This window comes from Scleropages formosus, chromosome 14, assembly GCF_900964775.1.
Source record: "Scleropages formosus chromosome 14, fSclFor1.1, whole genome shotgun sequence".
NCBI classification, from domain to species: Eukaryota; Metazoa; Chordata; class Actinopteri; order Osteoglossiformes; family Osteoglossidae; genus Scleropages; species Scleropages formosus.
In genome coordinates this window covers 20,597,552-20,618,590 of record NC_041819.1, presented here as the reverse complement: position 1 = coordinate 20,618,590, position 21,039 = coordinate 20,597,552, and the positions used below count along the sequence as shown (strand labels likewise).

Here is a 21,039-nt window from a genome sequence, read left to right as displayed (position 1 = left end):
CCCAAAACAAATTTTAAGCTCTGAATTAAAAATCTTACACCACGCTTACTGGAATCCATGCATTTTCCTTCAGATTCCATCAGTCTGTAATCATCGTATCTGTACACCCTCACTGCGATGGAATAGCGTTTGAAATGAATGGGCTAAATAAACAAATATAATTAAAAGAATTGGAAGAAGAATGCGGTTAAGGACAAGGCCTTTCAGGAATTGAGGCTCATAAATCACTTCGGGCTGCACACACTCTTACAGAAATGTGCTATAAATGCAAAGTCAGTGATACCATCAATAGAAGAGTTTAGTTATGAAAGAATTGCTGTTTTTGTCGACAGGTCTTATGACTCAGGCGGACTAGGTGAAAAACATGCTTGTTTAGGCATTGCAACATGATGTATAACAGCAACCTCAACCATTGTTACCATCATCAGCTGGTTGTTTGTGGAGGGGAAAAAAAAAGACACTTGATTGCGGGCTTGCTAACATTTACTGCAGCTTAAAAGATGGGTTTTTTTCTGGGTTACTACGGGCTCGCTGCGTTTGAGCTGCTCATGCAGGTTTTTCCACCTACATTGAAGCGAAAAGTTGAGCGACTGCAACCGCTCCGTCAACGCGGACACGTCTCTCTCTGTTGCTTCACTGCATCATCACCCCTTTCCAGCACGAGGACGAGCAAGTTATTTCACAAACACCAGTCAACAAGCAGTGTACTGTAAATACACCCATGCTTATTCTTAGTGCAGTGTTCCTCCTTTTTAAAAATATAACTGATACCGAAGGAGAGGTATGCTCTCGCCGCCGACACACAACAAAACCCCGGTGTGGAAGCCATGTTTCCTGCAGCGCACACTTCCCGTTTGAGAACGCGAAACTGACACCGTCGTGCGCCGCAAAGATCAGATGCTCACTTTCATCGGGGCAGGGCTCGAAGAGAGATTTGGCTGAATTATTAAATGCTGATCGGTACGAGACAGAAAGAGGGCTGGCGAAAAGCTGTCATCTCAGCTTTCATTTAAGTAGACGGTGCAAATGCTTTTAACGTGTTCCAAGGTTCGTGTGCAGAACAAGGACAAATAAACAGATTAAAACATAAACTTTTAACAGGAAGAATTACACTCCCACTCGGTCTACATTCCCACACCGAGCCTAACAGGGAGGACACTACGGACGCAAAGGAAGCCCCGCTTCTTCGCAACCTTTATTTAAATGGTCTGTAACTGGGCGTGGCCAGACTCGACCAATGACATCGCGGCAGTGGAACGAGGGCGTTTCGGTCTGTTTAGAGGAGAAGTTCCCTATCAGCGCGAGCACTTAGCGGGTTCAGTTAAGACTGAGGGGTACTCAAGCGGCGGCAAGGGCTGGTTGTAGGACCCTCTTTTGAAGGGGGTCTGATTATTCAATATATATATATAATATATATATATTATATATAATACACACATATAGATATTATGTTCGCCCCGGCCGCTAAATAGGTCATATATGTCAAGTTGGACATTTTGAAATAAGCATTACATCTCCATGATTTAAAAATGCCTATTTTGCTATTTTTGATAGACACGTCCGCGTCTATGAATCAACGCACTTATTTGGGTACGACGTATCTGGACATTGCTAAAGGCGCGGTTGAGATCTTTATGAAGGTAAACCATTTTACCCGTACGTTTTCAGTAGCATTCTTGCCTCTTTTGAGCTGAGTCCCTTTAAGACATTCGGCGAAAAATTAACGTGTATTGTTTGGATTTCTTTAACAGCTGCGTGCCCGAGATCCGGCTAGTAGAGGCGACAGGTACATGCTAGTTACATTTGACGAACCGCCATATGGAGTTAAGGTAAATACATGCTATTAAAGTGTGTGATGTTGTGGTTGCGGCGAAAGTATTTTCTGCTGGTGAGACTCTATTGTCCCTCTGGCGTGTAGTTGTGGGGTCGGGCGGCCTCCCGGTGACAGAAAAGTGTTAAATTTTGTTAAAAGACCAGCGGAGCAGCAGCACAGCCTGCTAACATGGCGGACATTTTGCTTTTGTAGTTGACGGGCTGAAGCGCTGAGATGGAGGTGGGTACGTTTATGTTCTGCGTTAACGTCACGTGTGACGCAACGGCGGCGCAACTGGAACCCGATTGGACAGCTGGGGGCACCACGTGGCCCTGCATTACCTCACATCCGCTCTGTCGGTTTCTTTCGCGCGCCCCCATTGGAAAATACGCACTGTGCAACCAGAAATGCGGTATGTCGCGAACGCGCGGCGCGCAGAGCTCCCTGGGAAACAGTGATGAGAGTGATGAGAGTGATGCACGCGCCAGTAAACGCCTCAGAAGACACAGTGACACTTGTTGAGCGGGCCTAACAATCTCTCTGCGCCAAAGCAGTCATGAGATGAACTCAGCCATGACCTCCGTTATGTAAAGGACATCATATGTCTCATGGCGCATGTAGGAATTTGGACAAAGTTTGGATGGCCGCGTCCATGCATTGCAGGTGGTCGTATTTAAGGCCCAAATATTTCTCACACCAGAGTTTGGATGATGTGACTTGTATCACGTAATACGTACTGGCTGTCAAGTCTGAGCAGCTCGATAACATCAGTCTGCAGAATTTCTTATCTATCTGTGTGACAAAAATTGCAGCGAACGTCAGAATGAAGCGTAGTCCAGATGTATCGTGCCACATGTAACTATGGATAATGTTTCAAATGTTAGTTTACATTTACCTCAGAATATATGTAAGGTGGTGCTGCGGTGGGTTTGGCCAGGTGCCTGCTGCGTGGTGGGTCTGGGGTTCGAGTCCCGCTTGGGCTGCCTTGTGATGGACTGGCGTCCCATCCTGGGTGCGTCCCCTCCCCCTCCAGCCTTACGCCTTGTGTTGCAGGGTTAGGCTCCGGCCCACCATGACCCTACTCGGGACAAGTGTTTGTTGACGTTGGTTGGTATATGTAAGACTGCTGCTAGTGGCATGACGGTTCGGGTGTCCTCATCTGAGAGTTACGTCAGCGTTATTATTCAAGTGGCAGCTCTGGGCTGTGTAGTTTCTCCAGAGAGTGTACCGCTACAGAGAGTATGGTAACTGGCCCTACGACCAGTGCTCTCCATGGCCGCCTGTGAAGTGGGATGCTGTGTCTGTACAGTGGTACCCTGCCAATTTGCGACATTTGATACACGTTGCTCATATCTCATCTGCAGACATGAATGTCGCCATGCTTTGTCTGCAGCGGTTTACCTTCTACAGCCTTAGTCACAGTGTTTTGCTCCGTTTGGCAGTTCTCTAGTCGTGTCATGATATCTCAGCAGGCAGCACCTCTGCCTTGCGTCACCTGGACTCCTCATTTGAACTTGGGTTCGAGTTCTGTCGGGAGTTTGCATGTTCTCCACGTTTGTGTTGGTTTCTTCCAGGTGCTCTGGTTTCCTCCCAAGGTGCGAGAGGGCGTGGGTTCGATCTCCGCTCAGTCTGGGTAGAGTTTGCATGTTCTTCGCATGTCTGCGTGGGTTTCTTCTGGGTGCTCTGGTTTCCTTTCACAGTCCAAAGACATGCTGTTCAGGTTCCCCCATAGTGTGTGAGTGACGGTGTGTGTGTTCCACTGATAGATGGATGAGTGACCCATTGTAAGTAGTGTATCTAGCAGTGTAAGTTACCTTGCTGAATAAGGTATGTGGGCTGATAACACTACATAGAGTTCAGTGGAAGTCGCTTTGGAGAAAAGTGTCTAATAAATGAATAAATGTAATAAAGGTGTCAGGTATGTACTGCATGGTACACTCACCTGATGATAAAGTTGTATGTCACTTTGGAGGAAACAGTGTGCTAAATTAATACATGTGAATTTGTCACTGTGCTTTATGTGTCATTTATTTAAAGTACCAAATCCAGGGTTGCTGAATATTTGTCCAGATGTGGCTCAGTTTGTCTGTGGGGGCCATCCGTCGGCTGGCACCGATGCTTGTCTATGGTCTGGCAATATTTCTTCTATCCTCCATCCATCTTGTTGTCCTCCATCCATCATCCACCTCTCTGCTCTTTTAGCTCTGCTAAGACAATGGGTGTTCCAGGTCAGTAAGAAAGAATGAAAGAATAGCTCTGTTTTTTTTCTTTATTTTGCTTCTGCAGCGGTTTGTTATGTGCGGTTTGCAGATTTCCTGTTCTGCATGTCCCGCGCTATTCCTGATTCTTCAACTCACACTTTGCCCAGGAACCACTTGCCCTCCCCTTTCACATCCGGCATAGCAAAGTCCAACCGAGTTATTGTCAGTACTGCCTTCTGTAAGTTTTCCATTCTGCTGGAGAGATGGTCAAGAATTCATAACACATGAATACTGATTACATGAATACTGAGTTCCACTGGAACTCTGGTCTTCACAGCGGGCTGTCTGTTGTTTTCTGTGTTCTGTGTGATTCTTAAGGGATCTAGAACACGAGTTTGGTGCCAAAATGTTTTTTGTACTCTATAATAGATATGTAATGGTTTCAATGTATTTAGCTGTCTTTTTTGTGGTCATAATTAGTGGCTTCTCTAATGAGGAGGTAAATTCATTGTGTGTTTATTCAAGTATGTCACTTTAATCCATGTGCTCTGATAATTTTGTGATCTTTGGTTTTCCCTTCATTTAATGATGTTCATTACTTGGGCAGCATGGTGGCTCAGCAGGTAGTGGTGGTGCCTCATCATGCCACACCACAGCTGTGCGTTTGGGACTGGGTTTGAATCCAGCTCAGTGTCTGTTGAGTTTGCATGTTCTCCCTGTGTTTGCGTGGGTTTCCTTCAGGTGCTCTGGTTACTTCCCACAGTCTAAATATGTGTTTGAGGTGATGCTAAATTGTCTGTTCTGTGTGTTTCTGTGCGTCACACTCCTCTGCTGTATAAACGGGTGGACGATTTGACACCAGGTTAATGAGTTAATATTTGTGTAATAATGTCGACAGTCTCTCGTAACACATGAGAAATTAAGAACTGTACAGCGCATCAGGGCTCTACAGGAATAACAGTGTCTTCAAGGCCTTGAGCAAAGACAGGAGGAGTGTGTGTGTTGGTGTGTAGCAAGTATCAGTCAACTCCTAGCCAGGGGTTGTGTGCTTCCCAGCTTTCTAGACCTTCACACCAGCCACAGTCTCTGCTCATCCTGCACGTGTCGGTTTGAGGTGTGGCAGTCGATTGCTACAATCCCTCAGGCCCAGTTGGCGTGCGCCATGTGCTCATTTTGGTTTCCACGTGATTGCCAAGCAGGTGGGCAGTCTGGTCTCAGTAATAATTTGACTATTGGATCATTGAGGCTGCAGGCTCCCCGAGCCCTTGAACAATGCGGCGCCGTGTCCTGCTTCAGACAAGACTGTCCAAGATGTAAGGACAGCAGTCTGCACGCCGCCCGCTAATCCCTTCCAGGATCTTTCCGTTTGTTTACATTCTTTGCAGGTATTTGAATTATAGCAGCAAGTCAGGTCGGCTTTTTCCCCTTTCCATTTCAGTGCCAGTCTGATCCCGGGGCAGATGCGAATCCCACACTTGGTTTCTGCACAAGAAAACTCAGATGATGAGATAGCAGAGGCCCCAAGGGTCTAGAAACAGTGGATCCCATAGCTTTCTTAAAACCGGCTCAGTTGTCGCAACACCGGCTTCTCCTTTTTTTCCCTTTTATTTTCTCCCGTTTTATGAATGGCCTTTAAAATTGTGTCTGAACCAGATTCATGACTGTTACAGTGTCTGCTGTATCTCATGTTTTCATTATCAGGCCTCTAGCATGTTTCAGTTTTCAGTGAACGCCTAAACTGTCTTGTGGATCTCTGTGTGACAATTATGGGGTGTGTGACAAGTAATAGTCTGTTTATGCCAACAGTGAAAACAATGCAGTCTTGTGTTCACACAGTAATGCTTGGCTGATGCTGAACTCATATATATACACACACACACACACACACACACACACACACACACACATTTATAGATGCTCCTCTACTTACGATGTTCTGACTTACAATTTTTCAAAGTTATGATGATATGATAGCGATACGCATTCGGTAGAATCTGTACTTAAAATTTTGAATTTCGATCTGTTCCAGTGCTTGCAATATGCGGTACGATACTTTTTCCCGATGCTGGGCCGTGACAGTGAGCTGCGGCATCCACTCAACTATGCTCGCAGTCTCTGTAGCGATCACGCCAATGAGTGTAAACAACCGATGCTGTGTTGAAAGCGGTTTTTTTAATTATTATTATTTTGTGTTTTCGCATCCTCTCATGTCTGCTAAATGCCCTTGTGTGTCTCCTGCTTAAATTGGCCCAGCTGTAGGCTATGGTACTTGTTCTGAGCACGTTTAAGGTAAGATAGGCTATGATGTTCGGTAAGTGTGGTGCTGTATTCTTTTTCGACTTACGATTTTTCCCCACTTATGATGGGTTTATCGGAACGTAACCTCATCGTTAGTAGAGGAGCATCTGTGTGTGTGTGTGTGTGTGTGGAATTCCGCAGTATTGTGTAATCAGGAATAAGGAGGTGCAAGTAAAAGCTTTGTTGTTAAGAAATAGATGATATGCAAAACTGGCAAGCTACCACCAGCAGAGTTTACAGACCTCTCTGCCCTTTCTCCCTTGTGCAAGTTCTTGCTTGACAGCCTCTCACTGCGGTAGTCTTGTGCCAAAACGCAGCGCCCTGCGAAACAGCACCGATAAAGTAACAGAATTATTTAAAGACGAGCACAAAATAACAAAAATGATGAAATGCTCCAATAGCTTGCTGCTACACCGAAAATAGCTGCAGATTAAGCTTCTTTAATGCAAAGCTTTTTTTTTAATCTGGAGCTGTGTGCGTTTGATATCCATGGATACCAATGTCCTCAAGGTTGCCAGGTTCACACATTGCCTTGTTTCACAGTTAATAATTTCCCATCAACTTTATTATTACCCTTCGTTTATCTAACACCTTTCTCCAAGGCAACTTACAATGTCAGATAATGATCTTTACAAAATGTATGCTTTTATGCAACATGATATTGTTAACTGTAACACTTTAGAGTAGGTACCTTCTTCAAGGGTATGACAGCAGGGTGGGATTTTGAACAGAGGCCCTGCGGATTTCAGATGCATGGCTTTAACCTAACTAATATTTATTACAGTGTTTTGAAGGCAGTGGGGGGGGGGCACAGTGGTGCAGTGGGTTTGACTGGGTCCTTCTCTCCAGTGGGTCTGGGGTTCGAGTCCTGCTTGGGGTGTCTTGCGATGGATGGGTGTCCCTTCCTGGGTGTGTCCCTTCCCCCTCCAGCCTTATGCCCTGTGTTGCCGGGTTAGGCTCTGGCTCCCCCCGACCCCGTTTGGGACAAGCAGTTTCAGGTGGTGGTGTTTTGAAGGCTGCAGTGAAACCTTTAGTATCAGTAAACTAGTTATTCTGTTCTGTCCTCCAAAGAACACTAGATGATGTGGTGATAAGGACAGCTGGTAGTGTAGTGGTTAGAGCTGCTACCTTTGGCCCCACAGGTTTGATTCCCACCTCCACCTGTAGCATCACTGAGCAAGGTACTTACCTTAAATTGCTCCAGTAAAAAGTGCCCAGCTGTGTAAATGAATAAATAGTTCTTAGTTGCTTCAGAGAAAAGCATCAGGTAATTGAATAAAGTAAATTATCCTAGAAAATGTTTAAAAAACGCTTGCCTAAAAAATAAACATTCAGAACACTTCAAGGTTAAATGTAAATTCACCATTGTTTGTTTGTTGATTCAGCTGTAAAAATGTGATATAAATGACACTGTAGCATAAGGCGCGGATTCAGACTTGGGCAAAAGTGGTTACACGGGTGAAGGAAAATGCATTTCAGGGTATGGCAGGTAGTGCAGTGGATAGAGTCGTCACATTTTAGTAAAAGGACTTGGGTTCGAATACCACCTCCTGCTTTAGCACCCTTGAGAGGTTCCACACCACAAAGTACTCCAATAATTACTGATAGTATAGCTTAGTACACAAACCAAACATGGTAAGTCACTTGGAAAAAGGTGTCAGCTAAAAGAATAGGTAATGATAAATTACACAAAGTCATCGTTAGCTGTGAAACCGAACCAGCCTTTGTTTTCCGGCTAACGTTCTCACTTTTCTCCCAAACGCGCACGCGCACACACCTGGAGAGTTCATTAAGGTCTGGACACACGTGTCCATCCTTGGGGGATGTACACACCACTATTGGATTTGTGACCCTCAGGCACAGTTAGAATGATGAGAGCACAACTGACTGGGTGGGAGGGTGGGGGCGCTGTCTGGATCTCTTTAGCATGCACCCGCACACGGTCTTGATAATGCCTAACCATGCTCTCTGACATAAATATGTATCAGGAGGTGTCTAGCAGCGTTTCACTTCAAAGAGCCCTTCCGTTTACCTGCACTTGTTAAGGAAATACCCCCAGGTGAAACATGCCTGGTTCTCCTCGGCTGCCTTTCCATATTCACATCCCCGCCGACCGGAAACTTCCACCTGATTGGTGAGCAATCCTTTCTGTTGCTTGTTAAGGTAAAGAGAAGTCTGGCTGCTCATTGCATGGTGGAGAGATGAAAGAAAAATAGATGTGCGATAAAGTAATACTGCTTTTGCGGTACCATTGAACTGTTACTTCGATACTCCGGTTTTCTCATTATTATTTATCTGATCATTATTTATCTAATACCTTTTCTCCAAAGCCACTTTTGTGCGGATTGTACACTTAGCTACTTAGAGTGATTTAACTGTTTATACAGCAGCATGATTTTTACTGGAGGAATTCAGGGTACACATGTTGATCAAGAGCACGACAGTAGGAGTGAGGATTCGCACCCGGGCTCTTTGATCGAAATGCAGAAGCTCCAGTTACTACACCACTTGTTGCTTCCTACATGTTACTATCTACATGTTTCATGAGAGGTTCACCTCTTCGGGATGTGAACTTGAGGGCTTCAGGTGAAAGGTTGGGCTCTAGCCACTACGCCCCCTGTTGGTCCATTCTGTTCTCTCTGAATGAAATATTGGGACTCGGCCGGCAGGGAAGGTGAAGTGACAGGCTTTCCCACAGTGTGGCTCTTCGCTGCAAGATGGATGTGCCACTGTGGTACCTGTGTGTGTGCGTGCATGCGTGTTCATGCCTCGCCAGGCATATGGCACGCTGTTTTAACTAATAAGCAGTCTATGGTGGGGACATTAGCACTGGTTGGGACTGTGGAGCTCAGGCTGCGTGTGGGCAGACCTCGCAGTTCAGTCTTGCTCACCCACCACGGCACATTTCCGTTACATTTATTCATTATTCATGTAGCTGATGCTTCTCTCCAGAGTGACTTGCAGTGTTACGCTACGTTCTGCACAATGGCTCACCCATTGACAGAGCTGAGTAATTTTTACTGTGTCAGTTAAGGGTGTGTACCCCAAACAAAGGTACTACAGCAGGGTCTGAGCCTGGATCTTCAAGTGCATGGAGGCAGCTCTAACCACTACGCCACCTGCTGCCAGGGTTCTTTCACTCAGACGTGTGGTCGATCCCATGACGAGACGTGGGTTCTTCTGTCTTTCTAGAACCTCTGCCACCCTCCCCACCACCTGAGTCTTCCACACATTAGCTGCGGATCACATTAAGGAACTGCATGGCCACACCTGGGACCTGCTTGCTGCGCTAATCACAGCCCGGTGCTGTGCCACCTCCTTCCCCATCACTTATTAATCCTGCAGTCTCTTTTCTCTGGAACGACCCACAATGCCGTGCTTTCAATTTGCATGCACGGGTGTTTGTTAAAGCTATTCAGAATAAGGGCTTCACTCAAGGGTATAATAGACACGTCTTGTGGCTGCATTCAAGCCTCCATCTGTGTTCTGTTGCCCAGCAGCAGTTGCAAGCTCTGGTGTGTTTGTGGAGGAGAGTGACTCCTGAAGGAGGAGGTTAAACCATACCTGAGAGCTTTGTGTTTATGTGTTGAAAAGGGGTTGGTGGTTGTATTTCTGTGCACCGAACTCAGGAGAGCCAAGAACGTGGCCCCATGTGTGTATCTGTGTTTGAGAGGCAGCAGGGTGGCACAGCGAGTAGCGCTTCTGTCTCTCAACACCTAGGTGGTGTGAGAGGACGTGGGTTCGCTCCCCACTCAGTCCGTGTGGAGTTTGCATGTTCTCCCCGTGTCTGCGTGAGTTTATGCCGGGTGCTCTGGTTTCCTCCTACAATCCAAGGAGATGCTGTTCAGGTTCCCCCATAGTGTGTGAGTGACAGAGTGTGTGTGTATGTTCCACTGATGTATGGATGAGTGACCCAGTGTAAGTAGTGTATCTAGCAGTGTAAGTCACTGGTGAATAAGGTGTGTGGGCTGATAACACTCCATAGAGTTCGTTGGAAGTCGCTTTGGACAAATGTGTTTGCTAAACAATTAACGTAAATGTATGCAGATGTGAGAAGGAATGGCTCTGAATGCATGTGTGTGTCGCTGTGCTGCCTAACAGCATCTCTCCCTGTTCCCCTCAGGCGGGCTGGAAGGAGAACCATGCCACCTTCATGATGGAGCTGAAGAACCTGCAAGCACTGGGCCTCACCACCCTGGGTCAGGCCTTGCGGGCTGCTTTCGACCTGCTAAACCTCAACCGGCTTGTGTCGGGGATTGACAACTACGGACAGGTAGTGACCAGCAGGCCTCTGCAAATCTCGTCCTCATTCCTACTTGTTCTGTCTTCGTCGGTGACAGCCCGTTGACTGCCTGTAGACGCAGCGTATTGAACGGTGGTTCTCAAGGGCTTTGGGGTTGGCAGTTTCCTGCTCAGCCTCAGCTCTTGATTACTTCTTTGAACAAATTTTTTGGATGGTAAGGGTGTAAATGAGGCACTAATTAAAATCCCTTCTGAAGCCAGTGTGCCCAGTCTGCTTCCGAGAGGTCTTCACACTTCCACCTTGGCCTGCAGTCGCCAGGGCTGCGCACAAAACCTCCGACTCCAGTAACACAATAATTGCTTCCGACTCCACAGCGCTGCCCAAAAGTTGCGCATCTTTTGGGGGTTCATCTTATCCAGAGAATATAGGCCTAAACCTATATTACACCTTTAATTTTTGGGAATCGACTTCTACGCCGGATCAACATAAACGGTACATTGAGTTGGAGCCGGTACTCCTACTCCACTAACCCAATAATTGCTTCTAACTCTGACTCCACGGCACTGGCAGTCGCACATCTTGGCACTCAGCTTGCTCGGCTTGAGAGAAGAGACAAAGAGGTTCCTCCCCATCGCTGTGCTGGGTCACCGGCGCCCCCTTTTTCCTACACATGAGAAACCCCGAGATGAGTAAATGACTGTAATTAGAACACTGAGCAGTCTTTGAGAGCACTCCAGATCCTGTCCAGCGTGGTATAGTTAGCCTAAGTTTAACTCTGTTATCCACACAGTCTTTCTTCATTCCCAAGTGTGAAGCGAAACGGTCATAGTGTGTCCTCTGCTGCCTCCCTAGGGCCGAAACCCCTTCTTCCTGGAACCTGCTGTCATCATCACCATCACGGATGGGAACAAGCTGACCCAGGGATCAGGGGTGCAAGAGGAGGTGAGGGCTGCACCATAGGCCAGTGGAGCAGCGACTCCTTGTGTTGACCTTATACTTTGCTCCCTCCCTTAACCACTGACCCCTTCGGCGCTTGTGGCTCACCTCCCCCACAGCTCCACCTGCCCTTGAACTCACCCCTGCCCGGCAGCGAACTGACCAAGGAGCCTTTTCGCTGGGACCAGCGCCTCTTTGCTCTTGTCCTGCGCCTGCCGGGTGCCGCCGTCCCTGAGAGCGAGCAGCTGGGCAGCGTGCCCAGCGATGAATCGGCCATCACCCAGATGTGCGAGGTCACTGGAGGTACACTGGTGTCTCTTACCGGGCTTCCGCTGCATCATGCCTTATGGTTCCAGGATAGGCACCGGACCACCCTGACCCTGCATGGTTGATCCAAATAGTTGTTGTTGTTGTTGTTATTAGTTTGGTTCCGAGTCGGTCTGTTTAAGCTCTGTAAATCTCCCAGTGCTTAGTGATCTGCTTGCTCTGCTTGTCATGTCTTGCTACACAAAGCTGTCCTCTGTGTGTTGCGCCTCCTCCAGGCCGGTCCTATTGTGTGCGCACCCAGCGCATGCTGAACCAGTGTCTGGAGTCGCTGGTCCAGAAGGTTCTCAGTGGAGTAGTGATTCATTTTGAGAAAACGGGACCAGACCCGCCTGTGCTGAGCGAAGGTACTGACCTCAGTTGGGTTGATGAGTGACTCTTTGTTCTTGGCTGAGTTCATGCTCTTTCTCCCTAAGGATGCAGATGGAAAGGTTTGATGGGGATCTGAGTTTTAATTTAGTTTTAATCTAATTCATTTTTATAGGGACTGTTTGTGATTTAGCCATTCAGAGAAAGTCTTGGTGATCCTACTTTGATTACCTTTCTGTCCTGTTGCTCTGCAGACGGTCTGGTCGATCCAGTTCGCTGCCTCACGCCCAGTCTGGGCCCACAGCCGTGGCACAGCTGCCACAAACTCATCTACGTGCGGCCCAACCCCAAGACCGGTGTGCCGGTCGGTCACTGGCCCATCCCAGAATCCTTCTGGCCAGACCAGAACTCCCCCACCTTGGTGAGTAGCTAGCCTTGAAGTGAATATCTTTAGCAGCACATGTCACTTCCCCATTTTCTACCGTGTTCCAGTGTTTGAAGTTGCACCTCAAAGAGCTGTGCTCTGTCCCATGTAAGCAGTTCAACTGACTGCTGTTTCAAGATTCCCACATTCTAAGGATGGATTTTTGCGATCCAAGATGCGTGAGAAATGGCGTTAATTTCACTGAGCCGTTACACGGCCTGCCTGAGCATGGAGCACGGAGACTCCAGCCTTCCTAGAAGCAGACTCAGATTCCTGACTGTGGCTCTTCTCGCGCTGTTCAGCTGGATTTGGTGTGGCGCTCCGTTTATTGCTCCTTTTATTTGCGTGTTTATTCAGCTGGTGTCTGTTGCCCCAGCAGCTATGGGACGCTCCTGTTTTTTTGCCATGTGAGAGAGCTGGGTTTTGAGCACGGGGAGGGTATGAGTGCGATACTGAGATTTACTCTGCGAGCGTGTGTGAGCCTGCGGGATGAGCATGTAGTCTTGGCACTGCTGTCCACTCTCAGCACGTAAGGATGCTTTGAGAAAGCAGCTGGCCCTTGGCTCGCTGCTGTCGCTGACGCCCTTGGTGTAGAAAAGGGAACCGACAACTTCCTTTTCAGTGAAGCTTTAAGGTTTGTTTTGCCAAAGATGTCTTTCGGTGACTGTGTTATTGCGTAAAGGGAAACTGCCCTTTTTAACAGGATTGCTCATGGCACATTCTCTTGAACTGCCCCAATCTGGGAAGGAGTGTTCTTGCAGTTTTGCTGTGTCCTTTTTTTTTCCCTACTGGAAATACAGATCATCTTAGAGTATAGAGTACGCAAGCATGTAATAAAACGACTCATATTTGCTGACCGCTCATCATTTAACTCACAGCATGATCTGCTGTGCCAGGTTAGGTTTAAGCTCGTGCAGTTGAAGCACTTGTGAGAGAGGAGCTTTACTGAAATGACAGCATCTCTCCGTGACCCTGCTTTCCTCAGCCGCCCCGCTCCGCTCACCCCGTGGTGCGCTTCTCATGCGTGGACTGTGAGCCCATGGTAATCGACAAGCTGCCCTTCGACAAGTATGAGTTGGAACCCTCGCCGCTCACCCAGTACATCCTAGAGAGGAAGTCTCCACACATGTGCTGGCAGGTAGGAGATGCAGAACCTCCTCCTCGCGTCTTCTTTTCCTCCCGGAGCCGGTGAAACGAGTCGTACTGATTTGCATTCTGTGCAGCTGTCTGGATTGTCTGTGCGGCTTGTTTCATAAATAGAGGCAATGAGTTTGGTGGCTTTCCTTGGGGAGGATACCGTCACCTCTCTTTATTATATTACCTCTCTTCAGCACAGACATGACACCATTATTGTTGTTTCGTAAAAATTTAATTAACAGCAGAAAAGAGCAGAAGTGGGTCACAAAAACAAGGAGACACCCAGCATGCTCAGACAAGGCAAATACATGACCGATGATAATACTGTCAAAGGACAAAAAGTTATGGTATTTGGCAGGGGGTAGTCCTGTAGCACTATTAAAGATGCAAAAAGGTGATGAAATCTTCCAAAATTTATAAGAGTTATGATGTAGCTTATATAGGTTCATTGTTAACTTTTTTTAATGAAGGAAAGTCAGAGACTTGAGTTAACACGTATTTGTCAAGGGAGCTTCTGCTGTAGACTACCGCAATAATTGGTTTTTCTTGCAAAATATGAAAGGTCAATTTATTTTTGACTGAGCGCTCTTCTCACCGCATTGACACACCGTACTGTACAAGACTGCAATACAATTAAGTCACGGTACACTAAAACAAATATACAGTGCTGCTTGAAAGTATGCGAACCCTTTATGACCCATGAAATGGTTATTTAATGAGGAAAAAGTCTTTCTCATAGGACACAATAGGTATGTAATAACTAATTCCATGTTGCTTTAGAGGACATCATGTGTGTAGTAGAAACACGGAAGTGGTGCGGGTGCAAACATAAGTGATGCCCAATTGATTAAACCAAGTAGGCAAGTAGGATCAGGTGTGTAAGTCATAATCATTTATTAATTTCATAGGTTTATTTTAATATTTTACACAAGAAGAATGACGGTCCCTACAGGGTTCACATACCGTGAAGCAGAACTGTAGATAGTGATAGATTAAGCCATCCCCCCAAGGAACAGAGGAAACAAAACACAGGCAAATTCCAAAGAGCAGTAGCTACTACCAGACATGTAACAAGAATAATCAACATATGTTCTTTATGTTTAAAAACACAGTCTGGCTTGTGAATGGACAGGGACAGAGAGGGGTGAAACACCCTTACAGTAAGCTTGTATTTTATCGGGACTATTTTTACCAAATTTTGAGCGAGGGGCTGTGATCCAGTAACGCAGGTGTTGACAGTGTTGGTCTGCTTTACTCCATGCTACTTGGTGTTCATGGTGGATACGCAGTCAAGGCTCTGTGGGATGCGCAGGCCTCCGTTCCGCAGCACATCCTGCACCCGATTGCCTCTGCGCTGTCCCATTCCTTCAGAGGGGCTTCGTCGAGGCCTCCCATACAGCTCTTTTCTACTGTCCAGGTGTTTGTGAGCAGCAGCGGGAAACACAGCGACCTGGGCCAGCCCTTCGGCTACCTGAAGGCCAGCACCACGCTCACCTGCGTCAACCTCTTCGTCATGCCTTACAACTACCCTGTCCTGCTGCCGCTCCTGGGTACGGGTTTGACTTGAGTCGTATAAATGGTCAAAAATTCTAAGTCACTTTGGAAAAAAACTTCCAGCTGTGCAATACATTCTCCCTCATTATTTATTTGATCCCTCATCATTATTTATACCATCCCTCATTATATTCTGTTATTCTCTGGTGCTGTCAACACATCTTTGCACTGGATGGATGTATGTACAGTACTGTGCAAAAGTCTTAGGCACTTAGATGTTTCAAAAAAATATTTTAGATGGTTTTTTTTAATGTCTCCTGCATTAGTGTCAGTGATAAAGAGCATATTTTAGATTTCCAAGCATTACTTTTGCAAAAAGTTACAGTATTACAGTGGAGGGTTTTGTATGTCGTTAAAGAAAGAAAGTATACACACACACACACACTGTCTGAAACCGCTTATCCCAAGCGGGGTCGTGGCAAGCTGGAGCCTATCCCGGAAACACAGGGCGCAAGGCTGGAGGGGGAGGGGAAACACCCAGGACAGGAGGCCAGTCCATCGCAAGGCACCCCAGGTGGGAGTCAAACCCCAGACCTGCCAGAGAGCTGGACCCGGCCAAACCAGCCGCGACCCCTCTCGGGACAAGCAGTTGTTGACGATGGATGGTTACTAAGCTTTGTAGGAACTTTATTGATTAAGAGCATTATTTTTGGAAGCATTCTCACTTTACAGCTTTTTTTCCCAACCAAGTGCCTAAAACTTTTGCACAGTACTTTATAACATGTTTAGATGTGTGTGCATGTCTTGTCTACACTATGAGATGTGAACAGAAACCAAATTCCTTGTATGTGTGCATACTTAGCCAAATAAATCAGATTCTGATTCTAAATATAATTATGGTAGTTTGTTTGAAGTACAGAGTGGGTTTTTATTGAAGCGTCACTGCGGTGCCCTCGTGTGACGAGCCGCATGTGAAACGTTCTCCTGACTGCTTCTCCCTGAGCCGCCCCTCTCCTCGTCTCACAGATGACCTGTTCAAGGTGCACAAGCTGAAGCCGAGCCTGAAGTGGCGGCAGGCCTTCGAGGTGTATGTCAAGTCCATCCCCCCCTACTACCTCCTGGTACGTCGGTCTGCTTTTACTGGAAAAACGTGGAAATGCATCCGCAATCTGTTCGCATTAAGAAAAGACGCTGTTGTCATGGAAGGGACTGATTTAAAGGCGGCGGTTCAGCACAGCAAGGCCTTCTACAGCAAGCACTTCCTCACTAAATTTTGGGTGTTGAATAAATATAGGTTTACTGCCAACACAATCTCCCGAGAGGGACGGTAAATGATGGGAAGTGAGACAATTAAAATGACTGCTGGCTAGTAGGGGTTTAAATACTTTGTTTTTGCCATTGAAAGATTTCCTGGCAACAGGGCCAAGGAACTGAATTCATTCCCAGTATCAGTTCACTTCAGAGGTTTTTCTCTGTCAAGGCAGATAGTGAGAAAACATGACTAAAAATAAATGTAACATTAAACACACAACTTGCAGAAATGACTTGTGGTTGGAGAGCAGTATTAGCAGTATGGTTTAGTTTGTACTGGGGTTGTGTTGTGTCTCGCATACTGTGACCGCGTTCTAGTCTTTGGTTTCGTGCATCTCTCTTGAACTAAATGTTTGACCTTGCAGCCACTGAAGAAAGCTCTGAGGATGATGGGAGCTCCAAATCTCATCTCTGACAACATTGACTGTGGCCTGAGCTACAGTGTTATCTCCTATCTAAAGAAACTCAGCCAGCAGGTTCGTCCTCTTAGTGCCTCTTGCCTCCTGCTTCGATTTGCTGTTAAGCCTGAATGTTTCAGCTGCACGGTCATTCCTTCTAGGCCAAGATCGAGTCAGACCGCTTGATTGTGTCTGTGGGCAAGAAGCCTCCTCAGGAGACGGGAATCAGGGTGAGGAACCGCCTGTGTGCTGTGTCACTGGCCCACCGCTGTGACTTCAAGCACCTGCTGCAGGGCATCACCGGCGAGGCCCCCCTGCCGGATATAAACCTGAAGGAGTTTGCCGGCTTTCAGATTGCACTTCTCAACAAGGTAATGACCCCTGTAACCTGCGCAGATGCATTGATTCCAGAGTTACAGACCAAGACAGGTTAAGAAGTGGCTGTGCGAAGTAGATTTTTTTCAAAACTAAATAGCAACGTACACCTTAGATAAGAAAATATGGTCGGTACGAAAATAAACACACCTTTAACCTGGGACATACACTGGCTCTTGTAGCTCAAGTGTTTGTGCCATAAAATTTCTGAAAATACTGATGTTTCCCAAACACTTCTGTTAGTCATCGAGCAAATGCCACTCGGGTTTTAAGTCCAGTTGACATGTGTCAGCAAAATGCACCCAAACAGAATAAGAGCATGAGACTGGATTAACTGAACTTGCTTCCACAGTTTTTACAGCTCAGTAAAAAGCATGAATTTACACGTTTGTGAAATCTATCAGCCATATCAGGGCTGAATAGTGTGTGGAGACCATGTTTTTTCTTCCTGTCGTCATAGATGTTTAACTTTTAATCTTGAAGTTGAGGAAAAATACAAAAACAAGTCTCAAAGTATTTATCATAGTAATATATGAGATTTTTAAAGATTGCATCTGAAGGATGCTGTGGAATGTCTCTATTATTAAGGTTTTATTGATTTTTTTTGACTCAGGGTGAAAGTGACTTGAATTATGAGGAGCCACTGTACTTTAGGTTGGATTTTTGACACGTATTTTATGGATGGGTCATATTTCTTTTAGTATATATTTCTGTATATTTTGTGCTCTTCATTCTGCTCCTCTCTTAGGACCTGAAGCCCCAAGCATATCGGAATGCCTTTGACATTTCGCGACGGAATCTTCTGGATCAGCTCACGCGTATGCGTACCAATCTTCTTCGCACCACACAGAGGCTCATTCGAGGGCAGGATGACGGTGCGTACTGTGAACTCCTGCTCTTCCGATTGTCTCCATGTGGTCTGTTAAATCTGACTTCCAGCACCTGTGTAGAACCCTACACCTCCTGTCATCCTCATGTATCATACTATGAGGTTATGGAGAGGTCATATCTGTCAGCGCTATTTCTTGGAATTGCATTCAGTTTCTTCTTTGTGGTGGGACATGCAAGGTGACTGACTTCTCCATTCTGGCACACAGACTACTTACATAGCATTCCAGTTGCTCAGATGGGCAACTACCAGGAATACCTGAAGATGATGCCCTCCCCGTTGAGGGAGATTGACCCTGACCAGCCCAAGCGCCTGCACACTTTTGGAAATCCCTTCAAACAGGACAAGAAGGTACTCATGGCTTGTTAACATTCCATGCCCTACATTGGGACAAGTTTCCCCCCATGAGATTGATGCATTAAACTTCTGATCCTCTCAAACAGGGAATGATGATCGACGAAGCCGATGAGTTTGTTGCGGGGCCCCAGAACAAGAAAAGAGGGGTAATGGGAGAAACTGGCTCAGGGGTAGCACTGAAGAGGAGGAGGAGCATGTCGCCACTGCTGCGTCGTCCTTTGACTCCACCCATTGTGGCCAACCACGTGATGGGGAAAGGGGCACCTGGTACCCCGACCAACAACAGCATTGTCAAGCCCATTGCGCTGCATAAAGGTGAGCCCTTCAGGATGTGTCAGGGAACGTAGAGAAAACGGGCTGCAGCGGGGCAATAGGACTTGTCTGTAGTAGAATACCTCTTCGAGGAAGGCTTTGGGGAAAGGTAGGATGTGGAGAAGCAACTGAGAGTTCCAGAGCAGTAGGAGAGTGGATCCCTTTGAATTTCATAATTTTCGTAAGCAGTAAATTTAAATACGCTTAATGAACATGTTATGTAATTAATCTAGCAGTGTAAGTCACAGTTCATTGGAAGTTGCTTTGGAGAAAAGCATCTGCTAAGTAAATAAATGTAAGTGTAAATTAATTCCGAAGAATGCCTGTCATATCTATAAAGTGAGGCCATAGTGTTATTTTGAGCTTCCTTGCCTTACAGGAATGGAGGGCAACATTTTGCTGGGGGCGGAGACGAATGGAGAGCGGATGAAGGGTGCAGAGCTGGTTGTGGGTTGGCCTGGAGTGGCGGATGGCGTTGAAGGTGTGGGCAAAGATGGTGATAACGGGGCCCCCTCGGAGGATAGATTTGGAGAAGATGGCCTGGATGAAAGGTCCTCCATTCAGCAGGATCACTGCGAAGAACTGAGTCCCTCCAGAATGGAGGTGGTTGCAGAACGAACCGAGGGAGGGGAAGAGTCTTCCCAGGTGCTTCAAATGATCACCATACCCCCACTGGAGGGCAGCAATGCGGAACTGCGTACAAGGGTCATCAAAGAAGTGCGGAAGCCTGGTCGCAGTAAGTGTCCGCAGTGTGATTCGTATTTACACTTAAGCAAAGAGGGGGGCAATAGGTGGCGTAGTTGTGGCCTTGTCATCTTCCAACCTAGGTTTGAATTCCCTCTCCTGCTGCAGTACTTTTGATCAAAGGTACTTATCCTGAATTGGTACAGTAAAAATGACCCAGCTTTAAAAATGCAGAAATTACTGTAAGCATGTTAGTTTATAACATAACATTGTATGTTTCCTGCAATGTCCCTTAAAATGTCAGGCAATTTAAGAAATGTAACTGTATTAACAGGACAGTTACTCATTTTTGTACAGTCAGGATAGTTCTTTGGCTTGATGTTTGTCATCATGTTTTGTGTCTGTTTGTATCCAGATTATCAGGCAATATTCCAGCTGCTTGAAGAAGTGAAAGGGCCTGTGGAAGTACAGAAGTACTTCATTCAACATGCTATTAAGGAAGCAGCAAGGTAAACACTTAAGTCTTGAGATTGTAGCACCCTTGAGCAAGGTGCTGCCCCTGAACCCCTCCAATTGGTAAATAACTGTAAGTAGTACAGTGGACAGTGTCAGCTAAATGAATAAATGTAAGACATAGCCCAGAAGACTCGAGGTGTTTTCAATTTGTGAAAGCACCCGCATTAGTTGAGAGGAGAGCAGAATGCGGCATTGACTGTGGCGTAGATATATTCAGCATTTTTCCATTGCCTCCATGGTTCACACAGTTTTTCCAACTTTCAGGTTTAAGAAGAGGGTCCTGATCCAACAACTGGAAGCAGCCCTCGAGGAGTTGGAGGGGAGACAGCTTCCGTCCACCCGCCTCAACAACATCCATGGCAGGTAGAGCTGGAGCTCCACACACCTCCAGGGGACTGAGGCGCAGGAGGCTGGGACCACAAAGGCCCAGGGCCAGGGCCAGCTGCAGCACACGGGTCGCTCCACAGCTGAGCACAAGGAGAGGGAGGAACGCACATCCGTGACCCATATCTGCACCCTGCAGGAAGTGTGTCTCTACACTTCTTTTCGTTGACTAGATCACAGGTGAAGGTGGTAGCGGATCTGTTGTAATGCCCCGTGTTCACCCCCCCCCATGCTCAATCCAGGGCAAGGATTGCCTCAATTCTTGGGTTGTGGGTTGAGGCATGGAGAACCAAGCATGGGGCCCACAGTATACTGCCATTTCATAGAAGAGCTGGGGTCAGGTGAGCTTCTCCAGGACCTGATTTCCTGGTGGTTAGAGGCCCCATGTTGCCGGACTACTGGTGGACCTCTGCAAGCAGGCTGAGCAGGTCACACAAGGAATCCTATCTACCTCAGGCTCGGGTTTTCTTTCATATTAGTTTAACAGGTGTGTTTTTTTAAAAAAAAATAAATAAACACACGGCCAAGTAGGCTTTGTACCTGGGAGTTGTCTGTTTAAAGGTTGGCAATAAAAGGAAAAACAGAAGTGATAGATGAAGTGTACCCATGAGATCCTCAAATATATTTCCACTCC

The 21,039-nt window shown here is 46.6% G+C and overlaps 1 protein-coding gene across 1 annotated transcript; it reads left to right on the top strand.

Moving 5' to 3' along the window:
* The first annotated feature begins 1,454 nt into the window (after nucleotides 1–1,454).
* Nucleotides 1,455–20,913, top strand: LOC108928975 (integrator complex subunit 6-like). The gene is made up of 18 exons (XM_018743216.2): nucleotides 1,455–1,640; nucleotides 1,752–1,829; nucleotides 10,436–10,585; nucleotides 11,408–11,497; nucleotides 11,611–11,794; nucleotides 12,034–12,162; nucleotides 12,379–12,545; nucleotides 13,534–13,686; nucleotides 15,103–15,235; nucleotides 16,206–16,300; nucleotides 16,856–16,966; nucleotides 17,050–17,259; nucleotides 18,012–18,138; nucleotides 18,361–18,503; nucleotides 18,596–18,824; nucleotides 19,201–19,557; nucleotides 19,921–20,014; nucleotides 20,286–20,913. Exons 1-18 carry the CDS (start codon nucleotides 1,530–1,532, stop codon nucleotides 20,386–20,388), a joined length of 2,664 nt encoding a protein of 887 aa, XP_018598732.1. The 5' UTR covers nucleotides 1,455–1,529; the 3' UTR covers nucleotides 20,389–20,913.
* Nucleotides 20,914–21,039: the final 126 nt, after the last annotated feature.